This window comes from Perognathus longimembris, chromosome 9, assembly GCF_023159225.1.
Source record: "Perognathus longimembris pacificus isolate PPM17 chromosome 9, ASM2315922v1, whole genome shotgun sequence".
NCBI lineage: Eukaryota > Metazoa > Chordata > Mammalia > Rodentia > Heteromyidae > Perognathus > Perognathus longimembris.
Window position 1 is genome coordinate 59,242,833 of NC_063169.1, and position 24,189 is coordinate 59,267,021.

At 37.8% G+C, this 24,189-nt stretch overlaps 1 protein-coding gene and 1 non-coding gene across 12 annotated transcripts in view; both read left to right on the forward strand.

Moving 5' to 3' along the window:
• Utrn (utrophin) overlaps nt 1-24,189 on the forward strand; it is a 431,942-nt gene that overhangs the window by 354,502 nt on the left and 53,251 nt on the right. For all 11 annotated transcript variants that reach the window (XM_048354234.1, XM_048354228.1, XM_048354231.1 and 8 more), the window contains 4 exons: nt 4,573-4,634; nt 6,850-6,924; nt 13,003-13,204; nt 20,174-20,259. In XM_048354234.1, the coding sequence (XP_048210191.1) occupies nt 4,573-4,634; nt 6,850-6,924; nt 13,003-13,204; nt 20,174-20,259 (425 nt within the window). The remainder of the gene's footprint in view (nt 1-4,572; nt 4,635-6,849; nt 6,925-13,002; nt 13,205-20,173; nt 20,260-24,189) is intronic.
• On the forward strand, nt 4,250-4,355 carry LOC125357840. Its single transcript, XR_007212232.1, has one exon. It is a non-coding gene; the product is annotated as a U6 spliceosomal RNA (small nuclear RNA).

Consider the following 24,189-nt stretch of genomic DNA (forward strand, 5'->3'; position numbering starts at 1 on the left):
GGAGAGTAAAATAACTCCACAGAAAAGACAGATTAACAGTGAAAGATAAACACATTTTTCTCTGAAAGGCTTCCTTCGGCAGTCTTCAGTTCTCTCTTCCTTCTTGTGGAAAGGAAGGATGGTATTCTTCATTTACACATTTACACATTTGCATGGGACACACTTGAGTCCCTTTTCAGAGATAGAGCTTGTGTTATTACTTTTACTGGTAAAGAAATAAGTGACTCAAACACTGGCAGCTTGTGCATGCAATCCTAGCTACTCAGGAGGCTGAAGATCTTGGTTGGAAGCCAGACCAGGCAGGTAAAGTCCACTAGACATTTATATCCAATAAACTATCCAAAAGCTGGAGGTGGATCTGTGGCTCAAGTGGTAGAGCACTATCTTTGAGTAAAAAGAAGCTCAGGGACAGTGCCCAGATCTAGAATGGACACAAAGTGGGAGGGAGGGAGGAAGGAGGGAATAAAAAAGGAAGGGAGGGAGGGAGAGAAGGAGGAAGGAAAGGAATAAGAAAATGTACTAGAGAGTCTATCTTTCTAAGAAACTGTCTGCAACTCTATCTACTGAAAATAAATATTTAAAACTTACTAGGCCAACTCGGCTGATGGGCAATATGAGCCAAATTGCTGAGTGAGGGAATGTAAGCGCTTTGGGCGCCCTAAACTTCTGCACTTGGAGGCAGTGCTAGACTGAGGAGCTGCCTCTCTTACTGGAAAACTGAACCACAGACAACCTGCCCCAAGTGGCCGGCAAGCAGGAAACTCCTAACAGGAGGCAGCTAATGCAGTTGAGAATGAGATCGGTGGGAGTGTATAGAGTAGACAACTTGATGGTAATTTTATTTGTGAAGAAGGTATAAAGGGGGCTAGTTCAGGAGTGTGTGTGTGTGTGTGTGTGTGTGTGCGTGTGTGTGTGTTTGAGTGCACTCCTGTGCATGTGTGTGTAGTTATGTTTTGCAGAAGGTAGGATTAGAGCAGGGTTGATATGCAGGACAAGAGTTTTTAAAGAAATCATTGGGAAGAGTTGGCTGTGGATAGAAGTCTGACAACTTGCCTGATAAAAAGGAGAAAGGGAGACAGGCAGAAGAATTAGAGGTACTGATTAGGGAGTTGGGTGATAGGGTCCTAATGTAGTGGTTTTAAGTTTTTTCAATCAAATGGGAGATCAAGTGAAATGAGACAAAGGTAGGGAAGGAACTGCTTTTGGTGTGGGAATGAGAAGGCAATTATTGTCCTGGAGTCTGAGAAGCAAGTTTATTAAGGAAGGGAGCGCCGTTGCTGGCAGTTGGACATTTGAGGTTTCAAATCAGATAGTTAAAGTAAAATCAGTCTGTCTGCTGAGTGATTTTCTCCAGTTGTTTTCTTCTACAGCTGCTTAGGTTCAGAAAATGCAAGTGATTGAACAGATCAAGTCCTGGGATTTGCCCAAGGAAGGAGAGAAGCCAGAAAGATGAGGTTGTTTTGATTGTAATGATGGACTCCAGGCACAAATTTGGACAGAGTCATCAAGAAATTTTTTAGCAGCCTTCATTTTTGCAAATATATTTCTATAATCAGGAGCTCAGGCCTAAGTAGCCATCTGTGTTCACTGTCTATTTCTGCTACTTGCATATGCTCTTGGGTAAGTGATCTAAACCCCTTCTGCCCTTGTCTCCTTCAACTATAAAATAGTGGTAACATTTTCACCTAAACCATAACACTATAGTGTGAGTGGAGGCTGAACATAAAGAAAGAGAGGCTTTCACACAGAGAAGATACAACTGGAGCCCTAGGATGAGGGGCTGTTACCTACTGTAGTGACCATTATACAACCTCACACGGTGTGTTATATTTCATATTTCACTGCAAAGAACTATTTTCTTTCTGTGATTGTCTTACCCTAAAACAATATGCATCCCTGTTTTCTCACATTTGTTATTTTTTCCATTAACTCACTCACCTTTAGTTTTTCCTCTTGTATTTATTGTTGGAATGACAAGATTAATAGCAAGACTTTGAAAACCTGCTTCCAGGGCTTCATGTATACGAAGCGAGCACTCTACCACTAGGCCATATTCCCAACCCTTCTTATCATCTTTTAGGTTTCCAGGGGAAACAAAGGCATTATGATCCTTAGGACAAGAATCAGCTGTAATTCAGGGGATATAGTTTGCATTCCTATGGACAAAAGTCATATACCCTCATCTTGTCTTCAGTGTGCAAAGTTTAAAGCAGCTCAAAGATAATTTAAATTTGACAGCATACCCACTAATTGTTTGCCCCTTAACATAGGCAAAACTGTGGTGGCTGGCCACCCTCCTTACATGTCAGATCTTACTGTTGTTTGATAAGATTGTGGACATCCCTTGTAATTGCTGCTCTGGTATCTTGTTTAATTTTTCATTTTATTCTTAAATTCCTGCCTATGTTACCTTAAAAAGAGGATTTGTTTTCATAACAATATTCCACCTTTACATGACAGCTTATTGGACTGCTCAGTGTGAAGTTTCACTCCCCTTCATGTATGAATTTAGCTGGAAGCTAAGCTGTTACTGGGGAATGGGGGAGGGAGGACACTACTTTGTTCCAGTTTCTGGAAACATTTTCCAAAAGCTAAAGAGCAATGCACAGCTGTTCAAATACTTCGAGCCTTTATGTTCACTGTGGATTTTGTTCTAACTCCACCCCCCTCACCCACTTAAAAAGGAAGGAAAGAAAGAAAATCCCATGGCCTACTGCATGTACTACATTTTTTTTTCTTGACTGCTGTTTGGTAAGCCACAGTTTCCCTTTTGTAACCAGAGGCTATATTTATTTTCAGCACTGGCGGTTCTGCCTAATGAATCAACTGGTATTGAATTCACAAAGGAGATGCCCTTGCCTTCCCTCCATCTGTTTGCCAAATGTTTGTGTTCCCTCTGCTCCCAGTCCAGACTGGTTCCACTAAAGAGAGCCATTAGCGAATGGGTGTTGGCCTAGAATTCTTAGCGCCTGGCTGGATGGCAGTGTTCTTGCCTTGAGGTTCCCTAGGGTTGAGCCAAGTGATGCAGCATACCCATTCTTCTAGAAAAAAGCATCCTTCTATTTGTTGCCTAAGTATGAAGTCTGCCTCTGTGTTAATGAGAGCCTGAGGGTTTTTGTTTTATCATCATGATGGGATATCTATCTAAGGCAAGTAGTGTTGCCATGGGGACCAAAATTACTTGAAAGAGAAGACAAGAGGTCACCTGATTCTTGGCAGGCTGTCCATGACAGAAGCCTATGATATCACACTGGAGTGATTCCTGCAAACCGTTCTTGACTCTTACTGGTGGTAAGAAGGATAATCTTCCAGATATATTTGCATTTTCTACCAAAGAATTAGCCACCTATGAATTATAAGAATTTAGGTCAGAAGACTTTCGTCGATGCTCAATGGTCTTAAGAGCATGTAGTTTGAAAAGTGGTAGGATTGTCGCGTGGATGCTCAGGTCAAGTGGGAATCCTAGCCCTTCTTCAATGGATTTAAGAGCAAAGGTAGAAGAATCAGATAGCTTTCCATCTCTTCCCAAGCCAGTCTTCCCATTGTAGACTCTACATATTGTTTTGTTAGAGAATATGCAATTGCTAGTTAATTTTAAACAAAAAACTATGAAATCAAATTATGAATTATTTGGTGCTTCTGTTCATATACATATAGAGAGAGGTATATACGTAGGTGTATATGTATGTGTGTATGCATATGCATATATATGTATATGTACATATTTGTATACATTCCTAAAAGTTATTATACTGTTTTTTACAGGTCTATGCCATAATTTTTGATATATTGCATAAGTATTAAGGCAAATAATTCCTCTTATATTTTTTATGAATACTTTATTATCATCTCTTGTTTATGGTGTATTTCACTGAGCTTACTGAACAGTTTTGGAAGAATGGAATATCATCTCTGAAGTCTTTTGAGTATTATTAAATGTTATTAACTGTATTTTGACCTAGATAAGGGGCAGTTAACTTTTAAATATAAGGCCACAAAGTCATAAGCTATTTAATACACACACACAGACACACACACACACACACATACACACACGAATCTAATTTAAACACTACACTTATCTCTTTTATCATGTTATTCCCCAAAAACTTTCCATTAGTGTACAAACCAGTTTGCAATTTACAGAAAAAGGCAAAATGAAAAACCTTGCTTATGAAGTGAGGAAAAAGGATCATAAAGAAACTGAGATACTACCTATAGAAATATCACTGCACAAAGAAACATTGTTGTGCTCGCTTCAGCAGCACATACACTAAAATTGGAACGATACAGAGAAGATTAGCATGGCCCCTGCGCAAGAAACATTGTTACTGAGGGAAACTGAGAAGAGGAGAATATAAAGTTGCTCAATAATCAATAACAAGAATTAGTGTTATTAAAAATAGCTGGGCTTTGGGTGTCTGAGTTATTGATGATAGTCAAATTTTGCACATATATTTACAAATTTGAAAAAAAAACTCCTTGAGATTAGATTCTTTATGTCTTATATTTATAGGCTTTCACTTACATTTCACTAACATTTTATGTTTTTGTTTTTTTTTTTTACTGCAGCCATCAAACCCAGACAACCTGTTGGGATCATCCAAAAATGACTGAACTCTTTCAATCCCTTGGTGAGTGTTGTTTTACGTAACAGTAACGAATTAACCTAAAGGAAGGAGGACTGTTTAGTCTGAAAGAAGGTTCAAAGCTATAACTGTAACTATTTGGGAAATTGAGATTATTTAAAAAAATTTACAGTTTGCATCCATCATAGTTAAAATGTTAATAAAACCTCATCTGCCAATAATTGGGCATGCGGCAACAGTCCCACCATGTTAGGTGTGTAGAGAATTGCGGTCTAGGTCAGGCTAGACAGAAATGCTCTATCCTATGTGAAAAGCAACTAAGACAAAATGGGCTGGAGGAGCAGGACTCACATGGTAGAGTACCTGTTGAGCAAGTATCAGCTACTGACTTCAAACTCCAGTACCTCTCTCCCTGGGGGAGGGTAGAGGAGAGGGGGAAACATATATACAACTAGTCACCAGCTTGTGTTATGTGGCATATTACACTGAAGAAATTATGCCCTGGCTATTTGAAAGCAGTTGAACTTAACTATTTGTTTACGGTAGTGACCAGGTATTTCCTTTAAGACATTGTATAGTTTGGAAGAACACAAGCCAGTGCATGTGCCAGGAAGAAAATCACAGCAGGCTTTACCTCTCCTCATAATGACTCATCTTAAATAATGACAGTTCAGTAACCTCTGACACACTGCTTTAAATTTGCTTTAAGCTCTCTAATTACTTAAGAAAATTTATCAAATTAGCTTACCTAATTTATTTTTGTGTACGTCATCAAAAACTAAATTTGTTTTAATGTTAAAAATATATAAAATCATATACCAGATGAGCATTCTCTCATTTTAATTTCTAGTAGACTATGCCTTTCTATGGACTGCCTAGCCTACCTTGTGATTTCTAGAGGTTCTTTTTCTTTCCTTTAGGTAACTAAGGCGATGCAGGGAGAAAATAGAAGCATAGTCTGCCTCCCACTCCCATTTCACCAAAGGGGGTCCATCACTCCTTTTGGTCTCTTTAAATGTTTGGCTTCTGCATTGTCTTCCATTTGTGTAAATGAGGAGCTGACAGAGTTGAATAAGCAAGAAAACAACAACAACAATGGTGTGCTTAGATTTTTATGTTGAATGGCACGATGATTGCTGAACTTTCTTCTTAGTCTCTGACATTCTGTCTTTAGAGGACTGAGGAAGAAGTTGTGTTGTCCATTATGTCCAAAGATGCAAGTGTTTATGACAGGGTAATTTTAAGGAGATCTCTGGAAAGACAGAAGCAAATAGATCAGGTTACAAGGAACATAGAGAATAAGAGCAGCTTTGTGAATAGTGAGATAGATAGTTGGGTCAATGGAAGACTGGTTGTCCTAGAGAGGAACTGCTTCTGGAAGAGAAGAATCCCTTTCAGCAGCAGAGAAAAAATTTATTAGGCCAAAATAATAGTTGTATTTCCTGTCCCTTGGTCTGTCTTCTCTTTCTGTCTAGGGACAGATAGGTAGAAGACTTTTCCTTACTATCATTAGGGCCATGGCTGACACTCATCACACAAGTTCATTAGAGAACAGCATAGTAAATTTAGTTAATCAATGTTTTATGTCACAAAAGAGCCTTGAGAAATGAACACTCAAATATTTTAGGTCACTCCCCTTTTTATACAAGTTTGATGACTTTCTAGAAAGCTAATTAGACAAGAGGGGGTAACCTAATGGCAATAGACAAGGAAGGCGTTTAGCAAGCCCTGTGTGTTTGGACTCTCCTTGGCCTCACTGTGGCATTCTTTTTCAGCAGGTGAGTCAGAACACCTGTCTTGAAGATCCTTAAGGGAACATGGCGAAGGTCATAGAATGACCTTTCTGGGTTTGATGGAGTCCAGTTCCTATTAATTGCTTTGGGGAAAGGAATTCTGGTTTCTGTGATTTGCTTCATAGAAAACAAACAAACAAAAAAGAATAACCTGGAAGACTAGTGAAGTTCAGAAAGTCCTGCTGTCTCAGGCTCTTCCCACCCTGTTGAATCAGTGAACTCTGTATGTTTAGGGTTCTGAACCCCAACACCTATCTGAAGATTCTGCCTTGGAGATGTCTGCCTTAGCCCTACTTTCAAATGTTTCTCAACTTGGTGTTTATGAACATTTATTTTCATAAGTAGATATTTTTATTGGGGATAAGCATAATGTTTTTCTATCATCCAAAGTAAGCAAATGCATTATTGGCATTCAATTTAAGCTAAGCAATAAGCATGCATTTAAATGGTTCCTCCTTCCATTTCAGCTGACCTGAATAATGTACGCTTCTCTGCCTACCGCACGGCAATCAAAATCCGAAGACTGCAGAAAGCTCTGTGTTGTGAGTTATTCTACTGAAGTTAATCACCTTGTTCTTTGGATTATCTTTTTTATTTTTTTTAAAGATGAGGATAAACGAAGAGGGCAATAAGTTTGTAGAGTTAATCTGATTTTCAGGGCACCTTTCTGAAGGAGTTACCTATGTTTCTAAAAATTCTTTGTTATTTGGCTCATCAGTGTGCAACAGTAAAATAAATGAACATAGTCTATTTGGGGTTGGAGTACAAAATTAACCAAAACACAGGAGTGACATAAAAAGTTTTTTTCAGAAATTGTGCTGCCACCTACTGTAGAGGGATCAAACCAAAGACTGAAAGCAGTAGGTCATTGCCTTTCTAGTACTTTGTATTCATTGCAAGTGTAGAGTTCCAGTTTAACTCAATATAATCATATAAAAGCTGGGAACATGGCCTAGTGGCAAGAGTGCTTGCCTCCTATACATGAAGCCCTTGGTTCAATTCCCCAGCACCACATATATAGAATATGGCCAGAAGTGGCGCTGTGGCTCAAGTGGCAAAGTGCTAGCCTTGAGCAAAGAGAAGCCAGGGACAGTGCTCAGGCCCTGAGTCCAAACCCCAGGACTGGCAAAAAAATAAAAATAAAATAAAATAATAAAAAATGATAATCATATAACAGTCAACAATCACATTTTTGATTCCTATGTGAACAGGCACCTTAGAAAAATAGAGAAATATCTCCATTTCATTTTAAATATATCTTGAGATGCTTCATCTTATCAGTGAAAGTTTTTTTCCTGGGAAGGGTATGCTCACAGTGGTATTATTTGAAAATATTTTTCACAACAAGCTTATTTTCTCCTAAAATCACATAAAACTAAACTGAAATATAAATGCTTATGTTATAGACTTAAGCTATTTGATTCTATTTCTGCATATAGTTTTAATTATTGAGTATCTCCGAAGAACACTTATGCTTTGTCATAGGGTTTACATTGGAAAGTGGTATATGCTTATACTTTTAAACTAGGATAATTTGAAATTTCCCTATATTATTGCTTATTACCTTTCATTAACATGTCTAGGCATGTCTTTTATTATATGTCTAGACAGTTCAGTGAAGTTTAGAAAATTACCCTCAGAAAAATATTACCTTGGGGTTAAAAATCTTGCTTTTGATATTCAATACAAATTAGTAATAAATGTGAAGTTAGCTATATAAGAAGAGTTGAGCAGAAATTTAAAACCATCCAGAGAAAATAGAGCAACATATTAAATAAGATAAGTTCTTCTGGAAGAAAAGTAGAAAGGACTGAAAAAATATGCCAAATATTAAAAAAAAATACCAAAGAAAGGAAGAATGATCTAGACAACTCTTTCATAATCCAGAGTTCCAAAGGCAATTGGCAGGTTGTAGTGGTTGACAGAAAATATTATAGAATGAACTGTTCAAAAACCTAGGAGCCAGCTTGCTCTGGCTTGTCAATGCTATGTTGAACAAGAGGAGAATAGGAAGTGAATTACAGCCACTGAAGGGCTGTTTGATCTGCTCAGTGAGTCCATGGTGATAGCAGTTTTGGAAGAGGCACAAATGTGTGTTCACTATCCCATCTGATGGGTCTGGAAGGTCTTTCCAAACCCAGTGGGATATAAAATGAGGACAAATGACTCAGCCACAAAATCTCTACTGACAGAAGACTGTATTCAATGTGGTCCTAGATTTCAGTGATACTTTTGGTAGAGAAGTAAATATATGCAATATGGTACTTTCTTCTGTTGGTTCTTCTGATCCCTAAAGGAGAGAGAGAAAAAAAAAAAGCTTCCTTCTTTACTTCACTTTCAAACCAGAAAGGAAAAGAAGACTTCAACTTCTATACAACAGAATATTTGGTCATTCATAATAGGCAAGGTGCTGGCTTACATAGGATTTTAAACCGGAGGACAGGCACATCCTTCTAGCTACTGGCTTCTACTCGTCTCAACCCTCAACCCTCCAGCTGTCCAGCCTGGGACCTGCTTGCCATTTCTAGCTCATCTGCTTATGATTAATCAGCTCCTTCTTCTCTCATCCTTTCTATTTACTTGAAATAGCTCTTTTGCACTAGTCTATAAGCCTTTATTTCTCCCCAATTCTGTTAAAATTTTACCTCTTGGAAACATTTACCAGCTCATCCCTCCTGCCTTCAATTTTTCCAGTACTTTTTGACAGCTTATAATGGTAGTTTCTCACCTGAGCAACATATGCTTGCTGTGTGTGAAAATGTCCTGTTGGGGGGAGGGTGTCCTGGCTCCAGGGGGAAGAGTGAGGTTAGAGTCAGCTCTCATTTTATGTGGATCCTCCCCAGTACAATGCACTAAGGAGAGAGCTCATTGTCATTGCTCTGCATGTTCACTTAGGGTCTCACATCATTTCTGGTGCAAAGCAAGTAAATGATATGCCTTAGAAATGTATGCAGGAGTATACCAGAAGACACGTGTAAGATTTATGCCCGTGCTAGTGAATAGCAAAATTTATTTAATTTTGGCATAGTAACAAATGTTCTACTTCAGCAAAAGCCAAACAAATGAACTAGCAAAAAGCATCAGCGGGGTGAATGTTAGAATTGTAAAGCTGAATGGAAAAAAAGTCAAATGTCAGAAGAAATTTGTACAGTTTAATAGCATTTCTATGTAGTTAAAAGCCTGGCAACTTAGGGACACAAATAACTTTTAAGAACTGGAAGTAGAAGGCAAGGGTTAGCAGTAACCTCTGAGGTTATGAGGATTTCTAAGGAGCTTCCATAATGTTGGTGCTTTTTGTTTCTTTAGCTTTATGGTAGATGAATGGGGTATTTTTTATTCCTTTCCTCTTCCAACCACACCTATGTAGCATTTATAAACATATACATATTCCTTTCTATGTATATTTTAAACTTCTGTACCAAGTAACAGCAGGGAAATATACTTCTGATAAATTCACCCAAAGAAGGCCGATGTCCTCAGGTAACATGCATGTAAACCAGGCTGGAAACGCCACAGGAGAGCAATTTTTGGGACTTAATAATCAAAGATTAAAAAACAGAGAACGTTATGCACATGTGATCCATTTGAAATAGCTTAGCTATGTATCCTATGTCCCATAATTTCCCTGCATTCAGTTTAGATCACTTCAGAAGTAATTTCTGATTATGTTTTGATTCTCTAGCTCTCCATGTAGTACGTGATGCTTGTAAAATTTGCTTCACGGCTGCCCAATTCTTTCCTATTTTGTGAGCGTTTGGGGATGGGCCCAAGAGACGAGTGTATGTTAAGTAATATCCAAGGTTCCAAGAACACGGGAAATGGGATGAGTGGACAGTTCCAGTGCAAGAAGACGTAGGCCAACCTGGTAGCTAGCTAGTGGCAGTAGGACGGAAGACAGGGGCTCCGTTTATCAGCGCATCTGAGAAGGAAAGAATGGGGGCAGGGGTGGTAAATTGTGGATGGTGAAGGAAGGGGAAGATGTTAGGAAATGCTAAGACCTGCAGCCTGGGTTTCAGTGCAAGGAGAAGGCAAGACCTTAATTTGGACCCCACTATCATAGAGGCTCCTAAGGGAAGTTGGTAGAGTTCTGGTAGGGGACTGGAGCAACCGGAATGGGGATCTCCTATTCAACCAGGAGCTATGAGGGGGAAAAGAGAATCAGGAATTGTGGAGAGAGAAGGCCATCAGGCCTGCAGAGTAAAACACCAAGCCTGAAACCTTGAGCACCAGCTATGGATTTGAGGCTCTGGGAGAGGATGCTAAGAAAGAACAGGTGAACTGTGAAAGCCCGTGAGAGGGCAAAGAAGCCAAAGGTCAGGTACAGAATCACATTCAGCTTCTTTGTGCAGAACAGAGAATGATGATAAATTTCCATTTGCTCCCCCATGCCACTTATGGGGAGAAAAGAAAAGGTCTGAAAGTTGCTTAGGAAATGACTCGGCTGTTTGTTTCATTTACCACACAGCTGAGCTGTCATTTGCCTCTCTTTGAAAAGACAAAAATCATAATTTTCTGTGATTTAAATGTAGTCAGGTCTTCAAAGGTAACTAAATGTGACACTTTTCAGGAGGATGTGTGCCTGGCTTAGGCAAAGTGTCAGTGTAAATCACTGAAAATTGAAGACATGCTAGGCTGTGGGTTGTGGCAAATTACTGTCACAGCTGCAGACTATAACAAGGGAGACATCGCAGAAGGAAGTGAAGGACAGCCTGAACTAGGAAGTGGTCTATTGTCCCTTGATGGCCTGTGGGATTCAGTAGCAGTGCTGCACTGTTGGTCTCATGAGCGTTGATAGTCATGGAGCTTAGAGCATTTTGGCAGCATTTGAATACATTTCTTGGAGTCTGTGAGGAATCCCAGTTGGAATCCTGGCTGCTGTCTTTACAAAACACTTCCCATTGTCATGCCCTGGGGAGAATGGATATTGCTATGGCTCTCCAGAGGTTCATAATCAGAAGCAATGTAGAATACCAAAATAGTATAACAATGACAATGACAATTCCAGGTGGCTCTGTGTTTTTCTAGTGCCATCTCTCACTCATGTAAAACTTATACAAGCTTTTATTTTTAAAAAATCAACTTATGTGTACCAGTGCTGTCTTTAATATCTGGAGGAAATAGATTGACCTGTTGACTAGACATTTGTTTTGTATTTGAGTATTTCTGTCTTTTTTATTATTATAATTATTATTGTTTTGTGTTTTTATTACCTTAAGCTAGGTATACAAGGTACATATGAAGCCTAAATATGTTTTGCAATTGGACTTAGGTCTCATCCTCCTAAGATCCTCAATTCCAGAAAAATCTGTATCAGTAGTGCTTCTGGTCTCAAGCATTTTCACTGACGGATTCTTATCCTGTCTTACCTCCTGTAGAGATTTATATATTCTTCTCCCAGCATTTTTATCCTCCTTTAAGTTACCCAGATGTTTTTGAGAGCAGAGACGCTGCACATGCTACACCCCTAGCACTGCCCTGGCACACTAGAAATCTTTTGCACATAGAAACAAATAAATATGTGGAGCCCAGACTGAGCACAGATTTGCATTTGATCAGGCTGGACTCCAACTTGATTTTCCTCAAGCAGTGGAAATCTATTACATTTCTGGAGAACCTTTTTTTTTTATTTTTTTAAGCATCTTTACTGGCTTTGAGCATCATGCTTTTGTTTATTTGTTATGTTTTTGTTGCCAGTCCTGGAGCTTGAACTCAGGGCCTGAGCACTGTGCCTGGCTCAAGGCTAAAACTCCACCTCTTGAACCACAGCGCCACTTCTGGTTTTTTTCTATATATGTGGTGCTGAGGAATTGAACCCAGGGCTTCATGTATATGAGGCGAGCACTATACCACGAGGCCATATTCCCAGCCCCAAACATCATGCTATATATGTTAAAAATACTTGAAGAATCATTAGTTTGGTAGTGGTATCAAGGATGGTTGATCATTGTATAAGTTACCATTGGGTAAGTGTAAAAAGTTCTGGTATGCTATGACACTATAGGGTGACAAAATATAACAATATGGACTTTGAATCTTAAAAAGCTAGAAGAAATCACTGAATGTTTTCCCAGTTTAAAAAAATGATAGTTTTTGTGTAGATAGATATATTTAACAGACTAAAACATCGTACAATGCATACATGTATCAAAACACCACTTAGTACTCCATTAATGTGTACAAAATTTATATTTCTGTAGCAGCTAATGAATTTAGAAAATGTAAAATCAAATTACTAGGAAATAAATGGCAGTTGAAAGGCAATAAGCATAAACTACAGGAGTCAGGATGAGGAGGACAATGAAATTCTTAAGATCTTCTGTCATTTGGAATGGATTCAAAGACCTATGCCTTACCATATCATTTAAAACAAAAAGAGATCCTAGAGAGGAGGAAGCCAAAAAAGAAAAAAGGGAAAAATTAATATTCCAAGGAGCAAAACAGCATGGGAATGTGGGTAAAAGAGGAGGTTGGAAATACTATTATTTAACAATGGAAAAATGAAAAGGATAAATTTGAACATGGAAAACTGAAGCTAAGTATTTGAAACTAGAAAATGCTTTCTTCTCAGCGTTGGTGTGCTATTCACTGACTGTACATAATCCTTTTCCTTACCTGATTAGTGGATCTCCTAGAGCTGAATACAACAAATGAAGTTTTCAAACAGCACAAGCTGAACCAAAATGACCAGCTGCTTAGTGTCCCAGATGTCATTAACTGTCTGACCACAACTTATGATGGACTTGAACAATTGCATAAGGACCTGGTCAATGTTCCACTCTGTGTGGACATGTGTCTCAACTGGTTGCTCAATGTTTATGACACGTAAGTCTGTGGTTTCTTTTTCCCTATTATATTGCAATCATTGAGTAAAATAATGTTGTTAGCAGAAAATCTCATAGTACTTTTCCAATGGAAATACTTATTCTTAATTTTTGAAAATAAATAGCTTTCTAAATACCAAATTCATAACAGGATAATAGGAGTTAGAAAAAGGAAATGCACCTATTATTTTTAAAATGCTAGATAAGATACTTGATAGTCACATCTAATTTTCTTCTACTTCTCCCTTAATATATTATACTATTGTTTTTCAAAGCAAAAAGATGTGAATTTGTTGTTGTGACTTGAAATCATTTATTAACTCATGTCCTCTCCAGTTTTGTATGACAATCTAATTTGCCCTTTGGAATTAGCTTTATTTATTACCTTGGCAGTTGTATGTGTATATGGTACTTATACATAATTGATACTACAGGACACTCTAACATCTGTAATTTAATTAGTTGCTCACTGTTACATAAAGAGCACCCTCAATTTCCAATAACTCATCTGCCATTAATTTGGCCCTTACGATTATGACAATGTGTTTGTGAACTCATCAGTTTTAGAAAGACTTGCTGTGGGCTTACATTTCTGAAACACTGGGAATTATTCATTCTTTTAGTAGGGGGTTAAAGTATGCAAAATTGAAATAAGAAAATTAGAGCTGAATCTCAAAGCATTTTTCCATTAACTAATGATATGGAAATTCGCATCCTTTTGCAGCCTTTTATTTGATTTGGAGAGAAAGAAGATAGATGATTATTCATAAATGCAAACATGTTTAGCAGCTGATTGATTCTGTGTAAGAAATAAATGATAATGATAGCTCTAGAGATGATTTATCTAAAAGTATGTTTATATTTTTCATTAGAAAAAAACTCTCATCTCTTGATGTTCCCTAATATTAGAAAATCTTCTTTTTAAATAATAAAATAGCCTTCGTATGCTTGAGGGGTCCTAAATCACTCACCGAAGCATGAATGTCAATTTCTGTAGTGATTGTGGAATTTACTACATGCCTGTCTGATATCTTTTAATACATTGCATCTTAATGTGCATTTCTGATTCTCCTAGGGTAAAACGATACCATTAGCATTAATCCAACATTAACTTTGTTCGTCAACCTCTTAAATCTCCAAAAGAGACATTTTTTTCCATAGTAAATTCACCAAAATAACTGTCACTTAAATATTTTAACTCCAAAAACCCATAACTTAAGTTCACAACCCAAGAAGAATGCTACCTCCATACACTACATATTTGTGAGTTTCATTGGTCTTATGAGTGTGGGGGAAGTGGATGACTGACTTGAGTCACCTTTAAAGGACAGTTTGGAGAAGACATTAAGTGAGTTACCCACTAACCTACAGTGGTTTTACTAGGGCTGCAGAAACAGTGCACAACTGACTGAGTGACCTAAACAGCACATCATTTCTTCACACATCTAGGGCTATCAGTCTGAGGTCAAAGTGGTTTTTGTTGGTTTTTTTCCCCACTCCCCCTGAGGCATCTTTTTTGTTGTTGTTGTTTTTCTTTGCTTAGAAATAGTCACCAGCTTTTGTACTTGAGAGTGTGCTCATTTATTCTTCTATCAAGGGCACCAGGCATATTGGATTATGGCCCACCCTAAAGTCCTCATTTTAACTTAATTGCATATTTAAAGACCCCAGTCCCATCTCTGTATCAAGGCACTTTCTGAGGCAACAACCCCCTGCAGGCTGTTTTCACTGGACAACCCAGGGAGGAGTACAGGATTATTGGGAAGTAACCATGGAGTGAAATGGAATTTCTGTTCCAGGGACCTCTTGTCAGTATAGTTGACCTCCTACCAACAGATATGGACACACAGACATCTTACATTGAAGTACAATTTCTTGTTTAGTACAAATAGAGTATCTTGGCATTTTTCTTTTTCCGTTGTAAGAGGAAAAAGTATTTCCAAGACTCATCTTTTCTCTATATCAAAGAAATAATCACAGAGATCCTTCTGGGTCCAAATGGTGCCTTTTTAGCCTGGCATTCTATTATCATGGAGAACAGATTCATGGAATAAACTAAGGAAAAATAGTTCACTTTATAATGGTAATGTCAGGTGTCTGTGGTTGATTTCTAGGTTTCTTTTCTAGGGATCACTCACTCATGTATTGAAACAACGGCTATCAACTTGTTTCAAGCCATGGTCCTCTGAGATAATCTAATAGAATCTATGATCTCCTCCTTCTGGTATATTGGTACACTGCCTACTCTTACAATCTGTGAACCTTAGCAATGTACTTCCACTCAGCGAGCCTGACATTCATTCATTAATTCTTTAGTGGGCATTCCATCACTGCATAAGAAATACTTGAGATTATCCATTTATACAGAGATAATGTTTATTTTGATGACAATGTAGGAGGTTTTCCTTTATGATCCATGAGCTCCATTGTTTTGAATGAACCTGCATATAACAGCAGGAGCACAGGGTGATGCCAGGAAGTGAAAGAAAGAAGAGACCAGCTCCCACCGTCCCCTCGAACCTGCCTTCAATAACCCAGAGGCCCCTGAGCAGGCCCAAGCTCTCATTATGCCACCTCTTAACTAGCACCAACTGGGGACCAGATCTTGCAAGACATAGTTCTCTCAGGAGGTTTTAGAGCCAAACTACAGCATTAGTATGTGATTTTTGACATGGCATTATTGTGTGTGATATAGTGCATCCAGGCCGGGCATTTCTGGCTTCAACTTTGCTTTTGAAACACTTAGTGGCACAAATTCAGTAGATTGTAACGTTCTCTAAGTGAAAAGGCTCTGGGCATCTTCCATTTTTGCCATCCTTATTTTTACTGTTTGAAGAACTGTCGGAGTGACATAAAATGATTTATCCACAACCACTTACTGCACATTAATGATAGTTATGGAATTGATTTTGAGATTTTTTTTCTAATCAATTGTTAGTTATGACTGTATCTAGGAAAAATAAAATCTTTCAAATTTTAACATTTACCCACCTCTTCTTTTTTTTTTGGCCAGTCCTGGGCCTTGGACTCAGGGCCTGAGCACTGTCCCTGGCTTCTTCCTGCTCAAGGCTAGCACTCTGCCTCTTGAGCCACAGCGCCGCTTCTGGCCGTTTTCTGTATATGTGGTGCTGGGGAATCGAACCTAGGGCCTCCTGTATCCGAGGCAGGCACTCTTGCCACTAGGCTATATCCCCAGCCCCTACCCACCTCTTCTTAATAGTCTGAATTTGGCAAGAAAAATCCATTTTCATCTATTGAGAATGATAAGAATTCAATTTTTTGCTTCTGCCTGCCCTGCTGGCAGATTGATAATTAATTTCCTAATATTTTTATTTTTTGGTCAGATAGGATTGAACTATGGTTTGCCCAAAAATATTTGGTTCTGTTTGCTGTAAGACTTGGCAGACATTTAACTTTGGCATCTCAATTTCACCTCAAAAACTAAGATAAAAATATCTGGTTAGCTTACCACACAAAAGGTGATGATGCAAAAAAAATCCCTTTATAAGATATAAAGATAAAATTGATTTCACTTATAAATTCACAGCCTCCCTCAGTCTTCATTTTCCAGGTTAAAAAAGCATTAATTTTACAATCATCCTTCTAGAAATAATGGAAATTAGAAGCATTTAAATCATCATTTAAAGCAGTCATCTGGAATACTCATTTACATTTTTTTTTCTCTATAGAGAATATGTTACAGTAGGTCACTTTCCTTCCTACTGTAAAATGGTTATGAAGTGGAAGATATTTACTTTCCTCGTTAAACTCATTTCAATAGTTAAAAAGAATCAGAGAAATCAATTGCTTGGACAATGCCCTGTATCACTGACTTACAATTTTATCAGCTCCCTACCATCTGTCAAACTTAAGTGTCTTTCTTTTTTTGTTTGTTTTGTTTTTTGCCAGTCCTGGGCCTTGGACTCAGGGCCTGAGCACTGTCCCTGGCTTCTTTTTGCTCAAGGCTAGCACTCTGCCACTTGAGCCGCAGCGCCACTTCTGGCCATTTTTTGTATATGTGGTGCTGGGGAATCGAACCCAGGGCTTCATGTATACAAGGCAAGCGCTCTTGCCACTAGGCCATATCCCCAGCCCCTTAAGTGTCTTTCTTGACACCAGAACTCTCAAGCCTATGGCCCAGCAGAACCTAGCAGGAGTGGGGAATGTTTTGTTTTGTTTTGATATTGTCTTTTTTTGGGGGGGCCTGGGGCTATTAAATATTTATAACATCATCATAGGTCATACAAAACTATCAATACAAGCAGACAGTCATGAACAAGTGACAAGAAACACACATGTCTGTCCTCTTGTGTATCAAATCATTTTGCAGACCTTATCTGATTAATGCCTGGGTATAAATCCTCACCCTATCTTAGTCATCTTGGGCCTCTTGCTCACGCCTGGCCTTTGTCCCCAGGCTCAGGCTTTTCTCTGCTTCTGGTTGAGGCATCCCAGCCTTGCCATGCCTTCCATGTCTGATTTTCTGCTTACCACAGATTACTCACTAAATCTCTTAAACCAGGAGGATCCCAAACTGGTTCTTCATTTCCATACATGAAATTTGGTCTTTTGTTTTTTCTTACCCTGTTGATTTAGCTTAGCTTCCTTATGTCTGCAGTGCATAGAACAGTGCTGGGATTACAGTAAGTGTTTTCATTGCAGGTGGTGTGTGAATGGACCAGTGAATGGCACCTCTTGTTTCATTTTTAGCCATTTTAGGGTACAGGAGAGATCATGAATGTTACTGGGTGAGGACGTCAGGAATGAGGTCTCTCATAGGGATCTTGGTTCCAGATATCGTTCATCCCAAAGAAGGGGCTGGACACAGACAGCAGTGGAATACACACAGGAGGTGCATAGGAGAGTTGAGTTGAAATGCAGCAGCCGTCCCTGACCAAGGCAGCATTCTTCTCTACCTTTATTGGGCAGATGGGTCAGTGGGTGGAGTCTGAGTCATTCTTCATTTGGTGCACACTCTGGTGGTGCTGATGTCACAGATGTGCATTGGTGTGTTCCCAAGTTCATAGGGATGACAGGGAGCATGCTCTTTCTAGAGACTGGCTAGCCCTCACCTGGAGTCCTGGGACCAGGTCATTATCCCTATCCCCTGCACATGCACACTGGTAAGGCTCTGCATTGCCAAATAAACCTCCTACTTACTAGGACTTAAAGCCAGCTCTTCTGGCCCCAGGAATTTTATCAGCAACGTCTGGTGGGCTCTTTGGCACTGTTTAGTTGTCTTGGGCATTTGAAAGCCAGGGGCTTGCTATTGGAAGATCTGGTCTTCCCAGTGGTCCTGGGAATCATGAAAAGTATATCACTTGTTGCCCTGGTACCCAGGGACTGTTTGCTAACTCCCTGCCTCAAACTCACCGGGCATCTACAGGCAAGTGTATCTTGGTACACTTGTTTGTGATAGGGTCTTGCATCTTTGCTCAGGCTGACCTGAGACTGTGATCCTTCTGCTTCCAAGCTCTGCCCCCTCAGTAGCTGGGTTTAGAGGTATGTACTACCATGCCATGCCCAGCCCTCAATATTACTTAGTACAAACTCTAAACTATTGAGAATCTACTTTGGAGAAACACATCCTACCCACCCCTCCGCATGTTTTCATTTTTTAATAATTTTAATTTTGTGTCAATGATTTTCCATTGTATTTGTGTATTGTTTATAATTTAATAAAGTTCTTTTAGTGAGATCTCTTCTTTGTTAAAAATGATTTTAATTTTATGTATCATGTTAGGAGGTAGAAATGAACTTGAATATGTGTAATTAGAGGATAGAAGTATATTAATTAGTACATTAGCAAAAATATCAATAAAATAAGGCTTAAATATAATTTTGCTGTAAACAATTTAAAAGTAGTTACATATGTATGTTTATCTATTTTTAAAATAGCATCAGTTACTGAGTATACTGTATAATTATGTAAACATTTGGTTATAGATTTTAGATCTTGTACTTGTGTATAGAAAGTATATCCTAAGAAAATTAACAATAAAATCCTAAACTGAAAACCGATCCTGAATCTGATATAATGAGGCATAATAAGCAATTTTTTCCTAGACAGTGTGTTATTCTGTTGGAACTGCCATGTGTTACTAATTTTTCCCATCCCCAGGACCAAGTACCATGACCAGCATTTGTTCAACAATTTAGTAATTCCCTGACAAATATTGGAATAAGTCCAATTTGCTACTTTTTTTTCATTGTCAAGCTGATATACAGAGCAGTTACAGTTTCATACATTAGACTTTGGATACATTTCTTGTAATGTTTGTTACCTCCTCCCTCTTTTAAAGATAAAATGTTTCTTCTTGTCAACTTAAAATGAAATTAAAATGGTGTATCATTGACATAGCGGGAAATTATTTTCTAGTGTTGATTAATTAATACATTCTGTTTTTAATTATACTTTGACACTGCTCCAAATACAGCTTACACACCTGGCTACTTAAGATCACTGAGTATTAAAATTGAAGTGGTAATTTATAGACTGCATCAACAGGTATTAAAGGAAGTGAAGATAATAAGATTTTCATTTTTCTTACATTTGATTCTAGCTGTTGTAGGTGTTTTAAATTGCATGCATGTTAAATATAATTTTAACAGTCTATTTTAATTCTTATATTTTAACTATTTGCAGATTATCATAGGATTTGTTAAAGTAAAATTCTTTCTGCTATATAATTATTGTCTTCATTTTGCTTTAATTTGTTTTTCTTGGGTTATATGTTATGTATGAAATTACTTCAAACTAAGTCTGTCTCCTCATTTGGCCATATTGCATTGTTAAACTATGCCATGATGCTAAGCTGTAAGTTTCATATGAATTGTTAAAAGTGAATAGAAAAGTTGTGCAGTGCAGATGTGATTATTTTTCATTGATTTTCTTTCAAGAAAATATATACTCAATATACTGTATACCATTTTAAATGCATCTAACAGACTGAGGTTCTTATAATTTCAGAGGTCGGACTGGAAAAATTAGAGTGCAGAGTCTGAAGATTGGATTGATGTCTCTCTCCAAAGGTCTCCTAGAAGAAAAATACAGATGTATGTATAACCTTTGATAACTAGCAGTAGTTTTTAGAAGTTGTAATGTTCATAACAATTGATCGGGAACTTACTTTATGTGATTTGCTAGTAATAATACATCACACTTTAAAAAATTCCCCACTGTGTTATGTGTATTAAGTTGGACAAATGACGGCAGTTTTAGACCGATGTGTGTGAATGAAAAGTGGATTCTTGGATTCTGAGTGCCAGGTTCCTTGATAAAGTGGGAACCAGTGACAAATTTTTATCTCATTTGATTTTTAGAAGAATTTCCTCACAATGTAGGTATTATGATTCCTGTTTTCAGCTGGAAGCATTAAGGCTGATGTAGACTGAAAGTCCAGTCAGAGGCTGAAGATATGGGGCTGGAGCTGGATGTGTAGTGTTTATAACTAGGCTGTGTTGCCTGCTTCTGCATATGTGCAGTGCTTAGGGAGAATTAAGGTCGACTCTGACTCTCATGGATATAGTCAAATGCTCATTCTTTTTTTCCTCACCTTCTTATTTATTTATTTATTTTTGGGTTTTGGTGGCAGTGGGCTTTCAACTCAGTATCTGGCACTCACTCAGTTTGCTTGCTTCTGGTGCTGCACCACTTGAGCTACATCCCTTCCGCTTTCGTTTTTGCTGATTATTGTAGTGATATAGTCTCACTGATTTTTTTTTTCTGCCTGGGTTGGTTCAAACTCAGATCCTCTGGGTCTCAGTCTCCACGATTACCAATGTGATTCACAGATGTACTCACTGTAAATAATTGTATTTTATAATTGTCACAAAGGTAAGATAATTGCTTTTAATTACCTTTATTTATTATCACAAAATAAATTAGCCATGTCTCCTTCAGCCTTGGGTTGATGAAAGCTATGCTGGCATTGGAAAGGTCATGTCATAAGAGCGAAGAGGGTTGCCTTTCATTGTCTACTTCATCATGGCTGGGGGTGTTGAGCAGGTTTGTCAATCCTTTAGCAAACCTCGCTCAACAATGGGTAACTAACTCCCACTTTATACTGTAGGAAGCTGAAATTTAGAGAATTTTCTTCCACTGATAAATGAAGCCAGTAATGTCTGTTTAGAAAAGAGTTAGAGATCATATTTTTCAAAGCTCCATCTCTGTTCATATCACTGCTGTCTCCACACTTTTTCTTTGGATAATTTCATCGATAAAATAGGAGCTTCCTGATATCTAAACCCAGTTGAGTAAATCTGTGCATTAGAACAGAGGTGCGTTTCATGAATGGTGAGGTGCCATAAAGCAGAAGGAGGCGCTACGGTGGCAACTCAGCGATACAGCGCCTGCCCAGTGGACACAAGGCCTTGGGTTCTGTTCCCAGCATCCAGAGAAAAGAAAACATCCCTTCCCCCAACAATCACACACACACACACACACACACACACACACACACACACAGTGTCTGAACACTCTATAACTGAGCTGAGATTTGTGTCTGATGAAAATTGTCATGCATTTTCCAAACTGGGCCAGTGCTAAGGACCTGGGATAGCTGTGAGATCATTTCATTTTGAGTTTCAAGTCAAGAATATGATGGCTTGATTTTCTTTGCATCCTTTGACAAGAATGTCAGCGAAAAAGAGACGTAGAGTTGTGTGTGAAGAGGAAAAGCAGATCATAAGATTAAGACGTGGAGAGCCTTGATGGAGCAGGAGCCTAGGAAGCCATGCGGAAAAATAAAAATAAATTGCATAAAGCTTTTGTTTGATGGCACTTTATCCAGAAATCAGACAGTTTTCTGTATCACAATCAAGAAATTGTATATTTTCCAAAGCTAAAAAGTTATCATTTCTATAATGATGGGGAGCGAAAAGTGTTAATGAAAGCATCAGTGTTCCAAAATTAGAAAAGGCGTTCTTCATCATCTGTGCTTTGAGGTTTTCACGTGCTCCTGAAAGAATTGGGATTCTATGAAAGTAACAGTCATGTCTTTGAACTTACTCCAAAAGAAATGCACATTCAAGCACAAAGCCTGCCTCATCCATAATACAGCATTAAATGTTCAGCTTTGGTCAGAGGAAACAGAGGCTCCTTACAATGACATTTCCTGCTGTATAGTTTAACCCACAACATGCGCTATTTTAGGAACTTAATTAAATAAGAACTCTCTAGGGTTGCCATCTTTAATCTAAATCTTTACTTGGATACTGAGACTTGAAATGCTCTATGTTTTGCTTTGGCCTTTTGCATGCAGGCCCTTAGCAACTCAGATTCCACTTTTGATTTCCCCAGTGATATCAGATCGCCTCATGATTTCCTTTGTTAGGATTAATATTCAAGGCAATTTGCTCTTCAAACTCAATGGCAGAGGTGCCATTTGGGGCCAATTGGAATGCATGTGAACATTGATTTTGCAGTTTCCAAAGTCAATATCTTCTGGCCAGTGACAACTACCTCTCAGTGCCTTCCTGAGAATAGTCTAGTTTCTGCTCCAGTTGCCCCCACTCCTAGTGCTTACTGCTGAGTGGCCTTTTGGTTTCACCAAAAGCCAATGAACAGAACATTCTTTAGAACGGCCACTTTTGATCTCTTTTGTGCTAATTTATTGGAATTTAGGTTGGAGATATCTCCTGATGACTCATTCTTTTGATCTGTCTGCTTTTTTCCACCTGATTATAATGTTTGAAAACTAGAACTTTAATAAGAATGTGGAGGTACTGTACATATCTGTGTTTAAGGAAACACTTCCGTTTTTACATTGTGTGAATAGTCTTACCTTCTAAGTGGCATGACCACATAGCTATGTCCCTCAATGTAGGGAAATTGAGCATGGTTAATCTTGCTGAAAATGTGAACAGTTGCTCTGTAATGATTATTGTGGTCATGCATCAACTGTGGATTTATTGAGCAAGCCACTTCCTAGGAATGTGCTTACAATAAGCACTGTAACAAGATGCATGGATCTTGTTTTTGGCTGACCATAGACTTATTTTTAAATAATGAAAAGAAACAAGTGGAATTCTAAGCCTATCTAAGTGAATGAATGGTAATAAAAATTAAATCTGTCTCAATTGAGTTTTCTCTTCCCATGTATGCTTATAATTAAAATATATTTCATTATAATGACTTTCAATATCATTGAGCTTAGCTCAGTTGTTTGAAATGTCACTGGCAGTATATGATCTAGCCTTATTCCCTTTTAGAAGGGAATAATACATTTTTATCTGTTATTCACTTTTCAGGCATTATTTTCAAATAGATTTTTAAAAAACATCACATGAAGAGCATTTAGATTACATATGCTTTTACATAATTAGACCTTGAATGATTTTTAAAGGATTATTAATTTCTCTAATGCAATGGATTATTTGTATTTGAAGTTTCTCCCTGTTCCAAAAGTAGCTTATCTTATGCATTAACTTTATTGTTAGGCACACTATAGCAATTTTAATCTTTTGACAGCATTGCAATAAATAAATAAACAGAAAATAAATAAATCAGTGCTAGAAAAAATAGGTTTAATTTTAATGATTAATGAAAACTAGAAAACAGACGTGTAGTTTTGGTTGTTGTTTTTTTTAGTTGTTCATAATTATAAAAGCTGAAGAAAGAGAAAGAATGCACAATTTTTTAATGCTTTTGAATTTGAAAAAACTGTCTTGAATGATAGAAAACATAATAAATTTTCATCTAATTGGTAGTATATAATTTTTCATATTTAATTAATAGTATAATTAATCATTATATAGAATAAAGAATGAGAGATATACCCTAACTGGGAAAAGAACATACCTCCTTATTTTTCAGTGTTTCCTATACAAACAGGCATGAGCAGAGAAATATTTTTTAGAAAGCTGTGGTATATTTAATACCATATTGAATTTAGCAGTAAACAAAGTTTATAAACCATTAAAATTTTAAGATATGCTCCTTAAAGTACTTTTATTCCTTTGACAAAGCATGGAGCTTTGTTATGG